Here is a 22,501-nt window from a genome sequence, read left to right on the forward strand (position 1 = left end):
TCTCAGACTGAACATCAGTGGGGTCTCCCCCTGGAGACATGGACTCTTGATCTCATCACAAAATCATCGACAGCAGCTAAGCAGCAGATAGATGGATAGATGGATGGATAGATGGATGGATAGATAGATGGATGGATGGATAGATAGATGATAGATGGATAGATAGATAGATGATAGATAGGTTGATAGGTAGATGGATGGATAGATAGATGGATAGATAGGTAGATGGATAGATAGACAGATGGATAGATAGACAGATGGATAGGTAGATGGATAGATAGACAGATGGATAGGTAGACAGGTGCGTAAGATGTTTGCTCTGTTTGCTCTGTACTGAATCTTGAAGACAGAAATCCTGAACTTCACTTCTAATGTTCTCGTTGTCCTGCTCGTCACACGACAGAATCACGGTACTTCTGAAGAGCAGCACCTCCCACGCACTGCAGAAACATGGCTGCCACTGCTCTGGTATTTGTGTGTAAACAGGTGGTCTGTCCATCTACGCACGTCTCTGGAACACCTTTGAGAATGTCTAAAAAGGTGCCACACACATCCACTGGAACACCAGCTGAAGTGAAGATTATGGCGGTCAAATTTCATGATTGTATTTTCAGGAGTGTGCAGGTACAAGTTACTCTGTTTACACCCAGTAACGATGATTTGATTTTATTAATATAAGTTATAGGAGTCTCCATGTTCTCCCTGTTCCTGCTGGGTTCTCTCTGGTACTCCAGCTTCCTCCACAGTCCAAAGACATCAAGAGGGACCAGGTTAATCCAGACTCTAAATTGACCGTAGGCGTGGCTGGGAGAGCCAATGGTTGTCTGTCTCTATGTGTTGGCCCTGCCATGGACTGGTGACCTGTCCAGGGTGAACCCCTCCTCTCGCCTGTAGCCGCTGGGATAGGCTCCACCCCCCACGACCCTTAACAGAAATAAGTGGAAGACAACGGATGGATGGATGTATAATTGCAACTAGATTTTTTTAGGCATCCCTCACTGCTGTACACTCAGAATGAAACATTCACTGATAGATGATGGATGCAGAAACAAATAGAGCTTCTTATCATATCACGAGAATGTGAGAGAAAAGTTGACTGTGAACGTATGGCAGGGCAAGTGCCAATTTCCGCCCTGAGGGACGAATAAAGGTTCATCTTTACTTATAACAGGAAACCTCTCTCACGTGTAGCACAGGAACATTCAGGGAAAGTCAAGAAATTGCTTAAAACATTTTATGAAATGCTAAGCTTCAATGTGCTTCTGTATTTTCTTATTAAATGAGTTTTTTTATGTTTCCTCTCTCCACAACAGAAATCAAATGATGCTGATTTTGGTCTCTCTAGAAAGTACTACAAATCTTCTCTGCATTTCCTGCGGTTCTGCATATTGCATGACGTGTTTTGTACTTCGACTAATACCAACCTTGATCACGTTCCCACCTGGATGCCCCCGAGGGACGCCCTTCATCGCAACCACAGTCTCATCTGCTGCCACTCAGCATCGCCACTGGAGCAGCCCGGGTAAGGGTCTTGCTCAAGGGCACCTCAGTGGGGATAATAAAGGAGAGGTAAGCCGCTTCTTCAGTCTCCTCACCCAGGTTTATCCTGCCGGTCCAGAGGTCAAACCGGCGGCCTGCTGCTCACATGCTTGTTTTTCTAACCTTCTCTAATGTCTGCAACAGCGCTGCCGTCTCCACTTCCTCCTCTGCAGAAAGCGAGGCATCCTGAGACAAGTGACTGAGTGTCTCATATCCCTGAACGATCAACGTGTTGAATTCTAGAGAGGTCCCCAGCGTCGTGATCACAGAAGGAGGAACACCTGCGCTGCCGCAACAGCCTCCTGACTCAGCACACGGCGCTGTTTCTGATTCATCCAGCAATCACATCGCTGCCTGTTTACAGCATTTGATTAAAATGCAGTAGGGTTGATATCAAATTATTGCTCAGGACGATTCCAGCTAATTAGAGAATTTAGGCTCATGCAAGAATCTGAACACAGGTGCAAAATTCCACTTTCATTAAAGTGACATGAAACATTTTCTTTCCTTTCTTTTGAACAAATTATAGAAGAAGCACCTCTGTGAATGCACGCAGAGTACCGATGCAGCACTCACCAAATTTAGTCTGACAAAGGTGGAGATTTCTGTAACAGCCATCAGTCAGCATCAGAGCCACGTTCTGCTGATTCTGATTTATGAGATGTGCTGTTAGTGCTGATTAATCCATCAGCATCTGCTAATCATAAACTACAAACACACGTTTGATGCATTTTGCCATGTTTCTTGCCACAGCAGGCATGTGTTGATGGGTAGGTCAACCAAACTCTCCCCTTTCAACTAATTAGAATTGAGTATTTATTGCAACTACCATGTTGAGGCAAACACTGGCAACCATCCAGCAAATTAGAATCAATTATTCACACAGACTCATGGGAGGTCAGGAGACAAATTGAATCATCACAACCTGCAAATGACACTGTAAAGACCAGTTCAGGGGAGCTGGCTAACAAGTGCCACACATGCATTTATAGATTTCCTGCTTGCAGAAAAAGGGCTTTTGCTCCTAAAGCTGCGCTGAATGACTGCTGTCACCCTGTTGGCAGCGGCGTTCTTCACGTGAGAAAGATCCTGCTTTGTGTTGCCCTCCACTGTCTGGATAATATTGTAGAAGTAAAAAACAAAAACATCATTGGAATTCTGCCAGAACAAGCAAATCATGCTGATGCAGTAATCAGCTATTCAAAACACATTGCCAGGATCACATTAAAGTTATGTAGTTTCCTGGCCTACAGCGTTTAACCCCTGAGCTGCTGTGAATTCCACTGCTGATGTGATTGAAAAGCAGCCTGGACAGAAACCTGTGTATCGCTGTTTAGATCTCTGCTTGCAGGACAACTGCTACATGGAAACATGGCAACCTTATCTCCAGATGGCAGATATGGAAGTATTACATATATTAGAGCCCCGATAACAGCAACATGTGCTCCAGACGCTCTTATTTATTTGGATCATGTTTGCTGTGTTAGAAATGTATTCTGTCAATTTTTTTATTATAAAATTGCAAATGAAATTGCAACATTGCAGTGTTCACCAGTGTAATCATCTCAGTATGTCTTCCCGGAGCTCCGATTAGATCCTGACCCACATACCCAAGGATCTTGCTGGCTGCATTTCCTGCATCTCCTTCCTGACTAAAGATGACATTTTTTCTCACACAATAATTGAGCTTTTCTGGATTTGTCTCGAACGTGTGAATGTTTTAAAGCCTGGCTTGGTATTTCATCCCCGTTTCCCACTGCATATACCTGAAAATGTAAATGCTCCCATTTCATAGCAATGAAAGGTTGCCTTGTGGGTTTTTTTGGTTTCATGTTAAGTGTCACAAACACAGTCAATGATACAGTCACTGTCTGGACAGAGACTGTATATTTGTCCTTGCTGGAAGGTATTAGGGTGTTAGTGGAAGGTATTAGGGTGCCAGTGGAAGGTATTAGGGTGTTAGTGGAAGGTATTAGGGTGTTAGTGGAAGGTATTAGGGTGCCAGTGGAAGGTATTAGGGTGCCAGTGGAAGGTATTAGGGTGCTAGTAGAAGGTGTGAGGGTGCCAGTGGAAGGTATTAGGGTGCCACTGGAAGGTATTAGGGTGCTAGTAGAAGGTGTGAGGGTCCTACTGGAATGCAGGTACAATCTGTGGCCAAGATGACGACAGGTCACAGAATTCACCACTGGAGGTGACGACCTCTCATTGCTTCTGTATATATTGTTGATAGCGAACCTATACGTCATACGAGGGTGTGACAGTAGGAGTGTCAACAAATATGAAAATTTTTGCATTCAGCCAGGTGTTCGGTTCCTGTAGTAATAACTGGAGTTGATTAATACCCACGGGTGTTGCAGGGTCATGTGACCTGGGAGTGAATGACTCCACTGCAAACAAAAAAACAGATGTTAATGGGTGCTAATGGGGTTTTGGCTCATTCTCAAAGCTGTCTTGGTGTCAGTGGAAAAATCCCAAGTGGCTTCTAACTTTCTATGAATGTCATTCACATGTTGTGATGTAGATTTAATCCACTGGTTCTCAAATGGGGGTACGTGGAGGTACTCCAGGGGTAATAATTGAGTCTTGAGAAATAATTATATTATAAAAAGTTTGATAAAATACAAATGTATATTCATACACTGAATTTTATATTCAGTACTCAATTTTAATATCCTTAAAAAAAGAACTCTCCCCAAACCGTTAGTTGACCCAGTAATCCCGCATCACTTGTCAATAACCTGCCATTGCTATGACGACGTGCTGTAACGATGGAGGTGTGGCTACAGCGCAGCAGAGATGCTGCTGAAAATATGGAGAAAGAAGTGAAAAAAAGGCGAAACCTGAGCTGATGAGGTACCGAAATTAGACACCCAAGGCACTGTGTATTTTGCTGGGAGAAATTAGCCGAGGCTAGCACATCATTGATATAAGTTGTTTAATAAATCAGACACTGATAGCACAGCACTGTACCTCTTTATTTTCTACCAAAAATGTTTTGCGCGTGTCAGGGGGTACTTGACTAAAAAATGTTTCAAAGGGGGTTCATCACTGACAAAAGTTTGAGAACCACTGATTTCGTCAATCAATCCACCAGCCTAGCGGGAAGGAATGATGGCTCATGGGACCGAGCCTGCTATGCTACTTAAATAAAGTCCATACTTTATCTGCAATTCCTCAACCGAAGTAGAAAAATATGCAATGAGGTTGTGCAGCATTCAAACGTGTAACAGTGACAACACAGAGTGGTCGCAGCTGTCCAGCACATGACCATGTGGCACCTACGATGACAACTTCCTGTTTCTATCTGTCTCCACCGCCGCTCATTAGAAATCTCTCCACAGCCGATTTAACAGAAGAGCTGCTGTCTTTCACTTGATTGATGCTGATGTTGTTGGTTGTGACTATAAAACAGTGATTTGTCAGCCAGGCTGTCGGTGCTGCTCCTCACCAGATGTTGGCTAGGATGCACCATGCCGGTTTGCCAGTGGAAAACACAGTAAATACTTTGTAGTATTCCAGCAGACAGATGTTGGTAAGTGGTAGAAATTCCAGTATTGGAATCTTCCGATTACTGTCTTACTGATTTGTTCTAGAATAAATGAGGAAGTGGGAAAAAAATCTTTTTTGTTACGGTTTTAATTTTAGGGTTTATATTTGTTGTCTAACTGTGTCCCTCAATAAATTATCAGAGTTCAGAGGATTGTTGTTGTTGTTTTTTAAGGTAATGTTCCAGTGCTTCCAGTGACTGTGTGGTTAAAATCTCAGCTGAGGAGAGTCGACTCTGACTTCCAGTGCTAACAGGCTAACCCGAGCCTCATGTCCTCCCAGGTGATGCTGCAGGGTTGGGGGGTCTCCTGCAGTGCAGCACAGAGAGCACCACTGCAGATGCCTCTCTGCCTGTTGTGGAAGGACTGGGCTTGACACTGTCCATTTTAGTGATACAGCATCTCAATGTCCGTCGTACGCTCCCTGCCTACAAAGCAGATTGAGACCTCTGAAAATCCACCACCTCCTTGGTTTTAAAGGTATTTGCTCCACAGAAGGAAGCTCCAGTGGCTGAATGTCTGTCCCCGCCCATTTCTGACCTATGTCACAATAGCAGATTACTGGATGGATAGAAGTTGTACTTTAAATCCACTGCGAGCAGAGTGAACAGGAAGAAGATCCTTCTGTCAGATAATGTGTGATCCCGGAAACAGAGGAGGGCTCCACCCCTCCCATCAAGCTCCTCTCTAAGCATGGAGGGGTTCAAAGACAGCATCATTAACCGCACTAGTAGGAGAACTGCAGGGGTTCTAGTGAATGTCTGACACCAGGTCTCAATAGGCGGAAGAGCTGCTAATATGTGAGGTGAGTGTACCAGAACAAGACATGCTGTTTTTCAGAGGCAGGACTCTTGCCATTTGTAGACTCGGAGGGAGGATCCTCTGGAGAGTCTCACACCGGTGGGCTGTGCAGTCCTGGAGATTCTGGGCTGGCTGCCTTTCCAAGGCATAGCCCCGCCAGCTTCAGCCTCACTTCATCAACTGTGAAGGACACAGGAGGGGGGTAGGTGGTGGCGGTGGTAGTGGGGGGGTGTAGCTGGAGGAGATGGAGGAGGTGAAGCAACTGAGGAGTGGGAGAGTGAACAGGTGAGGAGTGGAGGCTGGGTCTAACACCACCACCAACGTGCTTCACCGCTCATCTAAGTTACAGTTTAACTTTTACAAAAAATATGTGACGGTGAAGTTGACCTTTGACCTTTGGAGTACAAAAAAATGGTTTCATTTTATCTGATTAGACATTTGTGTGAAATTCTCTCACAACTGCTGTACGAATTCTTGATGTACGGAAGAAGTTGAGGTCATGGTGTCCTTGACCTTTGACCACTGAACTCCAATCATTCCATCCACGAGTCCAAGTTGAGGTGTGATTTGTGGATGCAGGTGCAGTTACCGTTCCTCCTGGCCATGTCATTTCACAAGGTCACATGATCATTCAAACACCAAAATCTAGTCAGCTGATGGTCAATTCAAAGTGGATGTTTGGATGAATTTGAAGAGACGGAGAACTGCAGGGATTATTGACGAGGGCTGTAATCTCCCAGTCGACTGGTCGATTTATTAGTCGATACGTTCTGGCTCGACCAAAATTCTGATCGATCAATTTTTTGCCGCGTTAATTTCATCAGGAGGAAAGTACCAAGTGCTAATGGGGGTGTTTTCAAAGCACCCGTTTCACAGATAACAATCTATCTTTGAACACCCCTGTGTTTTGCTATTTTGGACTCCCCCGACCTGCTAGAGACAGACAGACTGAAGAGGACTAGAAGGCCAACGTCTGGTGGTTTGATGAATGTCTATTTAGTGTTGAGGGTTTCATTCCAAGTCAGTCCTCGTCCCCCACGTCAAAGACGTCTGCAGCGTGGCAGCATTTCATGAAAACAGATCATGGAAAAAAAGGCGAATGCAAAGTTTGCCAACACCAGTTTTCATGTCACAGCTCCACTACAAACACGGCGTGTCACCTAGAAACGGTGAGCTCACGTGTCCACCTCAGGTTGCCTGTCAGTTTTGAGTACACGAACACATCAGAATTGACAGTTCAATGTTTTAGTGGGGCTGCGCGGTGGAGCAGTGGTCAGCACTGTGGCCTCACAGCAAGAAGGTTCCGGGTTCGAGTCCCGGCTCGGGCGCGGGATCTTTCTGTGTGAGTCTCCATGTTCTCCCTGTTCCTGCTGGGTTCTCTCTGGTACTCCAGCTTCCTCCCACAGTCCAAAGCCATCAATTTGGGGACGAGGCTGATTGATTCTCTAAATTGACTGTAGGTGTGACTGTGAGTGTGAATGGTTGTTCGTCTCTGTATGTTGGCCCTGCGATGGACTGGTGACCTGTCCAGGGTGAACCCCGCCTCTCCCCCGTAGATGCTGGGATAGGCTCCACCCCCCGTGCCCCTTACTAGTAGAGCAGAATAAGCGGAAGATGATGATGGATGTTTTAGTCTCATAATTGTTTTGTTTTAATTGTAAAAATTCTTACCGTGGACTTGCCTTTTGTGTTTAAGGGTAAAGTTTTAAGTTAAAAGTCTATTTGTGTCTCAGCGGCGATGCTGAGCTCCTGTGTTCAGTCTGGCTCTGTCAGGACCAACGATGGCGTCGCTCAGTTATTATAACCTGACACAAACAATTGTCTCAATGTTCCTCAGCAGGTTTGTGCTGGTAGTTGACAGTAGAGTTTTCATGTATAAAATGAGTCAATTTTTAGTCCAAATTTGAGGGCTTCAGTCGACCAAGAATCTCTTTGGTTGATTGCAGCCCCATTATTGACAATGCAGCCCCATTATTGACAATGCTGAAAATCAGCTCTGCGGCAAACAAAAGTTCATTTTGTTCATTATGATAATATTCAAAAATGATTTTTGAAGCGTAAATGCAATAACTAGAAGTGCAAAGCGAATATTTCGCGATGAACAAACTACATGACCACCAGGAGCTTTGGCACTTCTGCTCTTGCAGTGAAGACTCGTCACGTTACCAAGTGCCTTTTTTAACACTTATAAATTCTTTCAACTTCAAAATGTGGTTTATACTGACCCGCTTTATTCCAAAGAACGAAACTTAGAAAAATATTAAGCTTGTGCGATCCACTGACCTCATTTCAGACACTTAACTGAAAACCTACGCATTCCTACAGCTCGTTTCCCTCAAAGCTTTCCCCAGATATTGCGTTCTGAGTATGTGACTGACATAAGTAAGGACATTCCAGAAACATCTGGTTACATCTGTTTTTGACTCAGACAAATAACAAGGAGGATGCACTGTGTGGAAACAGCCCGAGTCCCATCCACCCCCATGCTACCCGTCCAAGCCCCTGCATCGCTGCCACGAGTCAGAGAAGCTCCTGGCAGGAGAGGCAGCCGGTCCCCCCAGTGTTCGCCACTCACTGCTCCAGGCATGTACGAATTAGCTGTCAAATGGACGGACAATGCTATCAGACACCAGCTCCACGGCCTTTATTCCCACTAGCAGAAGCTCGGAAGCCGGATGAGAATGATGTTCTTTGATTTCTCCGGTGCTTTCAACACTACCCAGCCCCAGCTGCTTAGGGAGAAGCTGAAATCAGTGCAGGTGGATCTCAAAGCTTCCTAGAATACAGGCTGACTAGCTCACTGACAGGCTGCAGTTCATCTTCCTCCAGGCCAGTGCATTGGACACACTGCAAAGCAGCCCAGAGACGCCCTGGGTAACTGTATTGTCAGCTTTCCAGTTCACTCTCTACACCTCTCATTTTAAGATTCAAGTCAGGGTCACGGAGGCTCCACAAGTTATTTGATGACTCCTCTATTGTGGGGTGCATGGATTCGGGCAAGAAAGGGAGCAAAGAGTCCTGTCTGGTGCTGCAGGGGCAAATATGCAGCTCTACATCCGTGACAGAGGAGAAAGAAGTGTGTTTCCATCTGTCACCATCCACAGTGAAGAAAGGGAAATGGCTGCTGCCAACTGTGTTCACCAATTTCCTGAAATATCTATGAACCAGTTGAGGCGAGCTAGCATAGCTGTGTGGTCGCTACAAACCAGAGAGAGATGCCTAAAGGAGTCTACATGTGTGCTGCACTGGTGCGGCTACGGTGCACGATCACCTTCCACCTCATCTACCCAAGATGCAACAGCAACCCGTTGGCTTCTTGTCCGTGTCGACAGGCGTCCACTGTACAGTCGTTCGAGTCTTACTGCCTCCGAGGGGCCAGCTGAACTACGCTGGCCTGCCCTGCCATCCACAGGCAGTGACCCACCCTGGAACGCCTTCAGATCCTTAGACAGTTATTTATTCACATGTCTGCTCTCATCAATCATCATTGCAATCACACATCTTACATACAGGGCTAGATGGGAATAATCCAGTTTTCATTGTATAGACTTCCAGATCCCTTTTTCCTTATTTTGAGTATAGTGAACAACATAAACCACATAAAGAAATCAGGCTAAACTGTGAGAGAAGGGACAGAGCAGCAGACAGACGTGCGTCCAGCCACAGGCTGCTGGGACATTCTGCTCAATATCAAGGTTTGCTTGAGAAGTAAAACATAAAATGCTTCATTTCATAAAGCCTGTGGTGTCAGATCACCAGTCAGAAATACCAATTTATTCCGTTAGCATCATGCAAAACGCATGTCAGGTCCAATTTGGGGATTTTATGTATTTGAAAATCACAATGTGCCTCAGGGGCCTCTGAATCTGCAGCTGCAAAGAGAAATTTTCAAATCTTTACACCTTCTTCACATGTGAGAAGCTACAACTTGGAAATGTTTATTCATGATCAATGATCAGATTTTGGGTGACTTTGCTCCTTTGACATGTTTCCTTCAGAAATGGTAGGTTTATGTTAACATATCTACTGTATTCTGCAGCTTTCAGTTCATCTCTTCATCATGACAAAACCACGAGTGACAGAGAATGGTCTTTATCTGATGGTCAGGTTTCTGCTTAGGGATTGTGTTCAAATCTGTGAGATTTAATTCTATATTATCTCATTTGCATATGTAAACATGACATTGTGTGTGTGTGTGTGGGGGGGGGGGGGGTTGGTAGATCATGAAAGTGGAGGGAGGATGGCAAACCTGACACTGTAAAGCTTGACAGCAAGGCTAACCCTCGGGGATGGACTCAAGACCCGCCCCTCTTTAATAACCCACCAATCAATAAGATCTGCCTTCACTGAAACCACCTTCCTGACGAGCAGGGATGTGTGCAAGCAGAGACGGCGGGACGGCTTTGAATAACTACCAATATTGGTAAAGTATAGTAATACCTTAGCAGCTGACAAGTTTCAATGCGATCAACAAGCTAGCAACAGACTGGCCTGACTTCCAGTCGGAACTGTTCACATTACTATTCAGAGATGTAGCCAATCAAATAGAACTGCTGTTTGGATTCTCAAGAACAGATCAGAGCCCTGGAAGAGATGTTGGAGGCAACTGCTAAAGGATCAGGGCTGCCAAAGCAGATGAAGAGCTGTTAATTCTGTATTTTGTATTAATGCATACTTTATTCCTGCGATTGTTGAAGCTGATTTGCTGTAATTATCTTGAATTACTTCACTACTTCTCATAGTAGTTATGCTGGACAACGACCTGTCCTGTGGATGGATCCGTTTTCTCTCCACAACACGATAGAATCGACAGCAGTGTCAATAAAGATCATCAACTCATCTCAATTACAGCATCAATATCAACAACATCGTATGATCCTGAGGAGCCATTTCTGATCTCAAGAATCAAAATATAGACACAACTAACAGCTGACACCCGCCGCCCCCACCACTCCCCCGGGGTGTGGTCAGGGTCGAATGTTCTTGGCAATCATGTATATTGCTGGTTTGAAGAAAGGGAGGCGTTGAGGGACGGGCGCCGTCGCTCGGGCTGCTCTGACAGGTGTGATTGTTTATGTGTCTTATTAATAATCTGGCTGCACTTGCTGCTGCAGAGAGCAGGATCTGATTTATTACTGCTCATTATTCCACAGTGAGATCTACCATCTTTATGGTACATGACAGTGAAGCCACACTGAGGAACGTGGTCACCAACACAGTGTGACTTATCTCACCGACGGATATTAGCATGGTAATATCCTTCATGTGCCGGCCCAAAGGTCCTTCATTTAATAGTTCTATCATACAACATCATCAGAGTACATTCTGCCCCCACGATGCAGTCACGTTTACTCAGAGTACTTCGATTTGACCTACTTTTACTTGTGTCTTACATGTATTTCTCCTCAAGTTATTTGATTTTCATTTGGATGAATGTGTTGTGTGTAACTTTATGATTGTAGACACTGAGGTGAAGCACAGCACCTCGTCTCTCACCGCTAAAACCCCGAAGAATGGTTTCCCTGCTCCACTTGTTCAAACTTTGTCTAGATGTGTCACAGTCAGTCACACAGTGTCTGCATGTGATTAGAAACCCACTGTTCATGCAGAGAGTGTGTGTGCGTGTGTGTGCGCGTGTGCTCTGTCTAGCTCACATTTTCTCACGTGGACACTGCATTTCCAGCACCACACCTGTTCTATTCATTTAACTGGACGACAACAAACCCACAATAGGACATTATGCCCACAAATAAACAGGACTGAGCGCATCACATGGAGGAGGGAGAGGGAAAGCAAACAGCGTCACGTGACAGAGACACAGCCAGACCCCAAGATGGGGGGGGGGGGGGGGGTATTTCTGATAGAAGAAAAATATGATGAGGCAACTGTAAAATGCCTGTGGATGAATTACAGGCATCCACGAGTGTATTAACAACCCCGGAGAGCCAAGTCTTCATTTGCATCACGCACTCGGATCAATGCGCTCCAGCCGAGCTGCTGCTGCGGGGTGCGAGGGTCTCAGCTCTGTGCGTCCTCAACAAGACGTGAACCAGGCGGATCAATAACATTCAAGGACACCGACAGGAGAGGCTGCGCTCCTGTCCTCCCCGGTTCGGCTCCCTCACCAACACACGCAGCACAGACCCCTGAGCACGGGGGTGGGGGGGTGGCGCTGGTGCATGCTAGTGGGACGACCTTTGGCAACTCTGGGCAGGGATGAAATGGAGACGAGCAGCAGACTTACTTCAAGACGGCGCTGTCCCCCTGCCTCACGGTGATGTTGTCCTTTAATACGGAATCCCCGCTCCTGGCCGGAACTCCTGCAGGTACAAGGAATAACAACTTAAGTCCGAGGATCACCAGGCATCGACCAGGCACCGCCAAACAGCCACTAATCCCCATGTTTCTCTGTCGCTGCGCAACTTCCAGGAAAACTTGATATTCCTCTTTAGAGTCTCGAGCTGCGCACCGCAAATGCCGCTGCTCAACCAGACGCGGCACTGGAACTGGTGTTTGCTTGTTCTTTTCCTTCCCCTCCGAGTAAACAGGGGAGTTATGAAACACTGTTTGTACGGGCAGCGGGAAGAATGACAAGAAGGAGAGGACAGTCTTTCCCTCCTCCAGCCGCTCGAGGAACTGAGTCGGGGGAGAAAAAGCGCCGCGATGGTCGCAAAACTGCGCACCGCCTCCTCCGCTTCCCACTGCACGCGCCGTGAAATGGATGCTGTGGCGGAGATGATCAGTCAAGACTCCTTGTGTGTTTTTCTCTCCCTCCGTGCTCTTTTCTCTCTCTCCCTGTCTCCCTCTCTCTCTCTCTCTTTCTCTCTCTGCCGTCTGCGTGCAAAGCTGTGAACACGCAGGAGCACAAGGCTGGATTCGCCTCAGCTTCTTCTGCTTTTTGGTTAAGTAGGCTACTCTCTCTCTCTCTCTCTCTCTCTCTCTCTCTCTCTCTCTCTCTCTCTCTCTCAATCGCCAGGTAGCATCACTTGCCTGTACCATGAGGACCGTATGATCTGCAGCCCGCAGTGTAACATTCATGCATGCTCCAGCAGCTGCCTTCAAAACTGGGCAAACTGGGTCCAGGAGCTCCAGCAGGAGGGTTCACTGGGAGCACTGCTAATTAGCTACATGACAGCAACTCTCTCACTCTGATGTACAGTGACTTTCCTTCCTTGCAGCTGCACGGAACAGAGAGTGGTGGGAGTGAACGCCAGCCCAGGTGAGGTGAGGAGGCAGGTTCGAGAGCATCCTTCACTTGAATGGTTTGCCCCGGTTCCATTTAAAGGTCAAAGGGAATTTCAAGCTAATTTTTATGATGCTGAAAAAGGGGAAATGCAGGCGGCCATTGCTGTCAAGGGGTTGAGTCAGTGAGACGGTGTTCCCAGGGCTGGCAGCTGGAGGAGATGCAACTGTCCTTCAGTACCAGTACCACAGTAGCAGTGGAACCAACTGGCCAGGCATGTCAGTTAATACAAATTAAAGGTTTTTCTCTCCTGTTTTACACTTTTTCCCTTTTCCCAGAAAGACAAACACCACTTCAAATGATTACACAAAGTCTCCATGAAGTTTTTTTCAACATGATCTTCAAAACTTCAAAATGGACTTAAAAGTAAGTTGATAAAAATGTGGTTTGTGTCTGACACAAAAATTCTCCAATCCTCGTTAAAATCCTTAAAATGCCCCCTTCTCCCTCATGGAAAGCTCTAGAACAAGTGAGTATGCAAATGCTGCTGATTTCACAAGTTGAGCTGCTGGCCATGAGGCGTGTGCCTCTGCATCCTCGAGCGAGTGCTCCGGACGCTTCGAGGTCCCTCAGACCAGGATCCACACAGACCCTTGTGGCCCCCCCCTCCTAAAATCCGACGTTCTATGAGTGCAGACACACCTCCACCCCTGAATCAGGCTGCAGACGAGCCGCTAACTCCCTCTCCACTCAAGCACTTTTTGGACTGGAGGGTGCTTCAGTAAGCGGCTGGTACTCAGCTAGCATGGCTGATACTTTTATAATGATAGTTTCCTCTGCTTATTCTCACAATAACTGCTTTGATGATGATAATGAAGATGATGATGATGATGATGATGACGAAGCGTATGACAGGACTAGCCGCGCGCCCCATTATTCATGATGAAGCATTAGTGATATTAATGAAGCTCCTGATGAGCTGACGGGCCGACAGTGGCGACCCTGCCAGGCCCGTATGATGTTGATCTAAGTACATCATACATGCATACATCACATACACCCAAGCATCTTTCATTTGATTGGCAGCTGCGACCACGAGGCTGCAACAGGTCGATCTATCGGTCAGGCTGATAAATATTCATCATCTTTAATGTCTGGTGGACTGTGACAGCCTGTTTGTGTAAATCAGGGATTTCTCAACCATGGAACATCCAGTCCAAATGTGTCCTTATTATTATCGTGACTATTGTTGTTTTTATAAAACATGAAAGATCAGTGCAGTTAGATTGCCTGACGTGATTTTCCATACCATAATGAGACATCATAACATACACAGTGTATATCAATACCCAAAAGGCCTCATGATTGTGACGTATATGAACATACCGAGGAAGCTTCAATCCCTCCCAGCTTTAGTTAGCAGGAACCAGGCACAAAGCTCCCGAGCCACAAAGCCTCTTGTGATGCGCCAGGAGAGGCTGATGGGGAAGTTCTTTAACTGTGAAGATACTGAAAACTTGTTGTCTCCCTCTGCCCTCTCCTCACAGCTGCTCCCTCCCCCACTGATGGCCGATGATGTCATCCGGAGGACAACTCGTCCTCCTCCACTCATAAAAGACTTTTTCTTCCTCTTTCACTTGAGGGTTTGAGCTTGATTGAATATCTGCTTTTCGGATGTGTTTTTACAAGCAGGAGTTATGACATCTAAAATATTCTTTAAGCCAGTTCAGGTCCAAAGTTCTGCTGAGGTGAGGAACTCGTGCACGAATATGGTGTGTCCAGTTACCTTGGAGAAAGGATCCGATTTATGTATTCTTGAACTGATAACGAGGCAGACGAGAGGGTGATGTCTCAGGATATTACTGGAGTAATGGCTCTGTGTATTTTCTGGACAATAGATGGACGTCGAAATGCTTGTCTCGTGATGTGCTTGTCCCTCTTCACCTGCTCTCCCATATTAGCTCTCCTGGCTCTGCCTCATGGTGAGCGGATCCAAGATGCTAATGTCCCACAGCTGAAGCCATGTTGTCTCAGCGGCTGCGGTTCTAGAGCATTGGTAACGTGAGGCTGTTGATGAAAGACAGGTTGTGGGCCGTATTGCTGTGATAACAGCAAAGCAGCAGCCTTTGATGCCGGGGGTCTGACAGTGAAGCACTGCCTTCGGGGAATATTTATACTGTAGTACGCAGTCGCCGCTCTTATCTCAGTGAGTGCTGTGGTACTGAAAACATTTGCTGATGTACCCTTGTGTGATTTTAGATAGAGTTCCTTCAACCAAATCTTTGCTCCTCCAGCATGTGTTGATTTGTCAAACAGGTATACAATCAACATATTCATCGTCATCCTCCATCCTTCGCTCTTAGAGGGACGCACAGCAACAAACAAAATCAAAATTCTGATTTGGGCTCCATGAAGTGCAACATTTCTCACAGTGGGTCATCTTTGGTTGTGTCCTTGAGTTAAAAACAGGGCACTAAAAGCTTCTTGTTTACTGTGTCAACAGTTTGGCAAAAAATTAAATTCAAACTGCGTTTATTGTGTTTATATTCAGCAGCAAGCACATCAGGGTCTTCAGGTGGTCCGGCTCTATCACCTGATCCTGACAGTTCCAGTGTCAGTCAACACTCATTATTTCTGTTTTGTACTGAACATCTTGCGTATTCATAATTGAATTTGTTTGATGAAGTGACGGCTCGACCAACTTGGGGCTTGGTAGGAGTGGAGCATTATCAAAGCTCGCAGTCTTCAGGGGAGGAGCAGGAGTTTAAGAGCGGCTCGGCAGCTCATTTCTGCCGTGACTTCCTTTGTAAATTAATCTGCCCACGGGAACGACTGTGCTGCTGGCCTTGCGTCACCATCCCCTCGTGCCCAAGACAGAGAATGATAGCATCCTGTGTGTGAAGAGCAGACACTCAGACCTGCTTTAGTCAGGGAACAGAGTCAGCATCCCCCACTGAAGCACCCATTGTGGCATTCTTAAGAGAAGTGAAACATTCTGTCTGAATTAAATCCACCAGGGGTTTCTGGCCCTCCTGGAGTATTTCACCTCAAGATAAATGTTTGTGTGAGGAGTTTTAGCGGTGAGTGTGATTGCACCGAGCGTCAGGCCCCTCTGCAGTAGAACTGACAGTGTAAGATCTGCTCTTATGGTGACTGAACGTTAGCAGAGGAAGACAAAGTTTACAATGCATGTATGTGCATGTAATGTTTGTCTGTTGAGTAAAGTAGGAAAAATAGCTCAACATCCGTGATGGTGAACACGGCACATTTATGTTGCAACCTCTCTAAACCAAACTTGTTAAGGTTCTTCCTCCATCAGACTTGGAAGATGACTTCCTGAGACAATCAGAAACACCGGCTTGTTTTATCAGTCTCACTCATCAGAGAGGAAACAGAACCCTGTCCACAGGGGTCATGTGACATTACGTGACCCGTGCAAAAGTGCTGCACATGCCAGAGACCTACAGAAGTGGCATCACCAGCGAGCCTCTCAGCGAGCCTGTGCATCACCACCTGCTACTCTGTTAATCCAAATACCTCTGACTGGGACGTCAGGTTCCTCTGTGTGGAGTCCAGGTGGAAATGTGCTTGTGAAGTTTCTTCCTCACTTCAGTTTTGCTGTGGTATTTTCCTCGAGCTCCTTCAAAGATATTACCAATGAATTTGAGATGAGCAGAAAACTGCATTAAAAAAAAAAGCTAATGTTAGCATGCGATAAGTGAAGCAACGGGCTGTTACTCTCTCTGCAGTTTCTCTGAGCAGTTACACCCCGTCAGTGACGCCTCCGGCCCTGGGCTGGTCAGGCAGTGTTCTCCAGCCCCGCTCAGGGCCTGAGAGGAGGCTGCTGCTGAGGTTGTGTCTGCAGGCTGAACGTCTGTGTTGTCCCACACTCGCGCAATGGTCAAGATGGCCGCTCTTGGCTGCATCTCGGCCCCTCCGGGTATGACCCATGCTGAGTAATCACTGCAAATAGAGACATTTCTGTCTGTTTCTGTTACTTCAAAACCATAAGCTGCACCAACATTCTGAGCTCCCCCCCTCCCCCACTGATGAACAGGAGTGCAGCAGTGCATCCTAGGAGTGTCCTGCAGGTACTGTATCTACCTGGCCTGGTCTCTGTGTCATAGGAGCCTCGTTTAGATGCAAAGAGCAGTTTGAAATCTGGTCATTTGGGCCGGGAGGGACCCCTCAGGGCGTTGCTCATCCCAGCCACATCAGGTGCTCTCACATGTACTGAGTGGATGGTTCCCACTTAGCTCATGCTGGTGTGTTGGAACTGGTACTGATTGCTGCATAGCTCACTTATATGATGTTCTATAAAGTGGACAGGAAGATAATGTTTCCAGTCCACCGCTGTGTAAATGTCATGATCAGGAAATAAAAGAGGGACGAAAGGAAGTGTTGGTCAATAACCCTGGTCCGAGCGCGGGCATCGGTTGGGAGAGATATACTTTAACCCCAGCGAGAGAGTCCTGGAAAGATAATTAAATGCTGTATAACCGTCTTGTCGAGTCAAGAATAGGCAGAAGCTGAAAGCCTTTAATCAAAAAGTCATTTTTATACATCCTCTCATTGTGCATGGTGTAAAAATTGAATTTCGAGCTATTTTAAAACCATACTAAAGGCTGCTGGGAGTCCTCGGGCCATGCTTTTGTAAGGTGTCCTTTTCTACAAACTTAGCAGGTCGATGGTGGGTAATTTATTCTGAGTGTTCAGCTCCGCTTCTGTTTGATGCGTCAATTCAGGAGCAGTAACTTTTAATGAAAGTGTTCAAATGAATGTGAGCAGCAACTTGTCTGAACCACATTCACATTGTTTACTAATGTTCGACTGCACGCCGCCTCTCCCGCATCTGCATGCATAGAGGGGACGGCAGCCACTGGGGATGCGAGTGGCACTTTGCTGCGCATCTCAACGCAGCACTCAGAAGTACTTTGACAGCTTTTGAGTCTCTTGAGGAGACTGAACAAGATAATTTCTTTACCTTAATATCAATTTGCGATGCTGTTAAGATGTTTCACAGCACAGAAAGCTTAAGGTGTCAAGACCACACAACCACACTTTACAAACAGCACTTTATTCCTTTTCTGAGAAAAGTCCTCAGAAAAGTTAACCTCAGATTCCTGACAGACTGCAGAATTCTGCTCAACCGTGTTCTTAAAATACTGAATCCTCTTGTCCTTGTAATTTAGAAACATGAGCCAGTTGTTCCTCATTAGCATAGCATTAGCATAGCTTCCACCTCTTCCTATAAAAGGTCACGAGACTGGGGGGCAATGTCCGCACACGGAGGTTGGAAAGAAATGTTGGGGGAGAAAAATGCCTGACCAGAAACTTAAAGCCTCTGAAGCAGGGATGCAGCTGCAGCAAGTCAACAGCCAACAGGGCTCAGTAGTGTGAGTGCAATAGATGGAATAAGGTGCATTTTTGTTGATACACAGTTGGATTAGATTGCAGAAATCCAGTGTTTTAAAATGTTTCTAGTCGCAAACGTCAGCCTAACACCACTAGAAGTAAATGTAGTTGTAGATACCAGAAGATATCAGCAGGGGGAGTATACAACTCATCAGCGAACTTCAGGGACAACACCTTCCTCCTCTCCTTGTCGATGCGCAGACAACCTGAGAAAAGTTGTGTCTTTCATCCTTTGACTCAACAACCCTGATTTTCAGGTATGAATCCTGCATAAAATGAGGTTAGGGTGACTTGCATGTCAGATCCATCCATCCATCAGCATCTTCCGCTTATTCCTACACATTAGGGGTCGCGGGGGGGTGGAGCCTATCCCAGCGTCAACGGGCAAGAGGCGGGGTTCACCCTGGACAGGTCACCAGTCCATCGCAGGGCCAACATACAGAGACAAACAACCATTCACACTCACATTCATACCTACGGTCAATTTAGAGCATCAATCAGCCTCGTCCCCAAATTGATGTCTTTGGACTGTGGAGGAAGCCGGAGTACCAGAGAGAACCCAGCAGGAACAGGGAGAACATGGAGACTCACACAGAAAGACCCCGTGCTGCAGCCGGGACTCGAACCCAGAACCTTCTTGCTGTGAGGCCACAGTGCTGACCACTGCACCACCGTGCAGCCCTGCATGTCAGATGACGATGTTAAATCACTCTAGAGACGGTTGCTGTGGCAGTAGGTTTATCCATCCATCCATCCATCCATCCATCCATCCATCCATCCCTCCATGTTCCCCCTCTTCTCCTGTTGAGGGTGGTGGGGGTGGAGCCTATCCCAGCAGCCTTCCCCCTGGACAGGTCACCAGTCCATGTCAGGGCCAACACATAGAGACAGACAACCATTGGCTCTCCCAGCCACGCCTACGGTCAATTTAGAGTCTGGATTAACCTGGTCCCTCTTGATGTCTTTGGACTGTGGAGGAAGCTGGAGTACCAGTTCTCTCCTTGTGTATGCGTTGGTCCTGCCATGGACTGGTGACCCGTCCAGGGTGAACACCGCCTCTCACCTGAGGGCTGCTGGGATGGACTCCAGCCCCCACCACCCTTAACAGGATAAGAGGTAGAAAATGTGGCGGCACGGAGGAGCAGTGGTCCTCCCTGTGGCCCCCATCAAGAAGGTTGTGGGTGGAGCCCCGGCTGCAGCACGGGGTCTTTCTGGGTGAGTCTCCATGTTCTCCCTGTTCCTGCTGGGTTCTCTCTGGTACTCCAGCTTCCTCCACAGTCCAAAGACATCAAGAGGGACCAGGTTAATCTATGTACACACACACACACACACACACACACACACACATATATATATGTGTGTGTGTGTGTGTGTGTATGTATATGTATATATATATATATATATATATATATATATATATATATATAATATATTATATATATATATATATATATATTGGGCCCTCCAAAGATGGCGCTGATGCTTTTCACACTGCAACAAAAGCTGTGTTTTTGCTGGGGTGCCTGTGTGTGTTGTGTTGAAAGTGTGTTAAGAACAGTTGATGAACAGGCCTACTGTTCCTGTCTGCTGTTTCAGGCTCAGCTGGGTTGTGTCTTTATCAGTTTTGTCTCACGTACAGGAGACGTACTCAACCTGTCGTGCCAACAATGTCGTCGACAACATCTACAGTCATCAGTCATTTTACTGACCCTGATATTTCCCTAATATCTCCAGGCGTGTTTGCTAGGACTGATCTGTCCGCTGTTGCCGCCGTGCTTCTCCTCCAGGGACAGATGAAGATAGCAACGATAATCGAGACAAATATGTGTTGAATGTGTCTCTTTTCCTTACATTCCAACCAGAAAGTTAGAGGAAGAATAATTGTTCTGTATTTAAAACATGCTGAAAGCTTTGCCAGGCAATATTAATTGCTACATTAATAGTAAAAGTCTTCTCCATTCACTCTGCAAGTACACTGCTCCATCCCATTCTCACAGGCACAGAGGCCCTTTGGTCTAATTTAACATTATATATTTTCTATTTTAAATTCTTATTTTTTGACATCCTCATACCTCATTATTCATAAGAATAAAGGCTTGATTGCACTTGGAAAGGCTGCCTTATTATGCTATTATATTAGCATTATGTCAAAGGCATAAAATGGCAGTAATATCCTTTATTGCAATTATTCCTGGGCCAATTTACAGTCCAGCAGTTATCATGACTCCCATCATCATACCCTCTTCACAAAGAACGCATTTCCCCAGAGAATAAAGACAGTTATATTATTTAGCCTGAGTGTGGTGTTGTTACAAGCTTCCATCGCCCCAATTTCCAGGAGCAGCGGAGAAAAATAACAATAGCAAAAAAGAAACTTTAGCACCTTGAAAGTGTCACTGGAAGTGGGTGTCATCACCAGTCAATCATCACAAATCGACTGTATTATCCACTGGGAGTGATAAGCTCTTTCTTCTGCTTCCATCACTTTAAAGCCGCACGTAAACATCGGAATTCCCTTGACTGAAAACCCAGGAAATGTACAGACGAGCACACCTCCACCGAGCTGTTGTTCAGTTTATTGGGTGGGCCGTTATTGAGGAATTATGATGATGTCTTGGGCTGGAGAAATTGGGCAAAGATAAGACTTAATTAAATTGATATCTGCCTGGGATGTGCATGTCCTAATGGTTTTTAAATTAAAACCCCTCCCTGACCTCAGCAAAATCTAAGATATGTGGTCTTAATTAGAGTCAAGGGTACGGGGAAGGGCTGAGCCCAAGTACTCACACACACCCTCCTCAGTCGATTAAGGCTGCGACATTTGGCCGTGTGATGGCGTTTTAACAACTTGGTGGCCACCTCTATCAGCGCAGTCTGGGGATTATAATGCTTTTACAATCATCAAGAGGAAAAGCCACGGCAGTATTTCAGCAATCGGGAACAAGATCTGAGGATAAACAAAGACAGCAATCCATTTCAATCATCTGTATTATGTTTTTGACCCTCGCTGTTCTGCCTTACAGCAGGTCAGGTGCTTCCGCTGACCTTGCCAAAGCTCCACATGGAGCGGATGCGCCAAGCATGCAGAAATGACAAATTAGAATGGCATTGTTTGTTACCCAGCCTGCATTAATCATTCTTGATGTATCATACAAACAAGAGAAAGTAGGGGAGTAAAAGACTGGCCCAGATCCCCTCCCATGCTGGAAAATAGGAGGAGGACGTATCGATTTTAAAATGCTCAAATGAACAAATCCTTTTCACTTAAATCAACGTCTTTTTGATTGCTTGCAGCCACATATAGTCCAGCTCTTCCTGCCAGATTTTGTTTCTCATTTATTTCACTTATACATGCAGTGACATTCACATAATTTCCCGCTGCTACGCATTAACACCGGACCCTGGGTGGTTTATTCAAACAATCCCTGCTAATCTTCATTCATATCATGCAAGGATGGGCAAAGCTAGCAGACAATGGAGCGGCCTCTGACCAAGGCAAGCTAATACCCCACCAAAACATGGCTGGACTGAATAAAGAGCGCTCATTCAGGGGATTCAGTCATCTGCAGAAGCCTGGATTTCACTGGCACACATGCTCAATGGTACACAACTTTTCCATGACAGGCTTTGACATTGTGAGGGGAATCCTGCCAACTTTGTGCCTTTGTTGGAGCATCTCTGAGACAAATGCTCCAAAGTGCAACCAAAGGTCAGAAAATCCAGCAGGAACCTTTTAGTCAATAAAGGTTGAGAGAAAGTAGAGGAGTTATTTTTGCAGAAAAGTGGTCCTTTCACCTGGTGGTGGTAAAGAATTCAATGCAAGCACTGGTTCAGTGTTAAAACCATAGGATGACATGAGGATGGACATCAGCAACATAATCTCTTGATGGCAGAACCCACCTGGACTGGCTCTTGCTAGCAGGCTAGCAGGCCCTCGCTAGCAGGCAATTAGAGTTGGCACACTTTGAGTTGAATTATATAACAGCCTTGTCCCCCTCACAGCTTACTACTAGGAGTA

The 22,501-nt window shown here is 46.1% G+C and overlaps 1 protein-coding gene across 2 annotated transcripts in view; it reads right to left on the reverse strand.

Moving 5' to 3' along the window:
- Positions 1-22,501, reverse strand: part of opcml (opioid binding protein/cell adhesion molecule-like) — a 400,369-nt gene that overhangs the window by 245,642 nt on the left and 132,226 nt on the right. The window contains exon 2 of one of the 2 annotated variants that reach the window (XM_086179279.1): positions 12,130-12,205. In XM_086179279.1, coding sequence (XP_086035405.1) covers positions 12,130-12,205 — 76 coding nt within the window. Of the gene's footprint in view, positions 1-12,129; positions 12,765-22,501 lie in introns of those variants that run through there. The other variant, XM_086179277.1, reaches the window with a different exon arrangement.

This window comes from Aulostomus chinensis, chromosome 15 (genome assembly GCF_037954235.1).
Source record: "Aulostomus chinensis isolate RoL2024-O1b breed Wild chromosome 15, RoL_Achi_v1.0, whole genome shotgun sequence".
In the NCBI taxonomy this organism is placed as follows: Eukaryota; Metazoa; Chordata; class Actinopteri; order Syngnathiformes; family Aulostomidae; genus Aulostomus; species Aulostomus chinensis.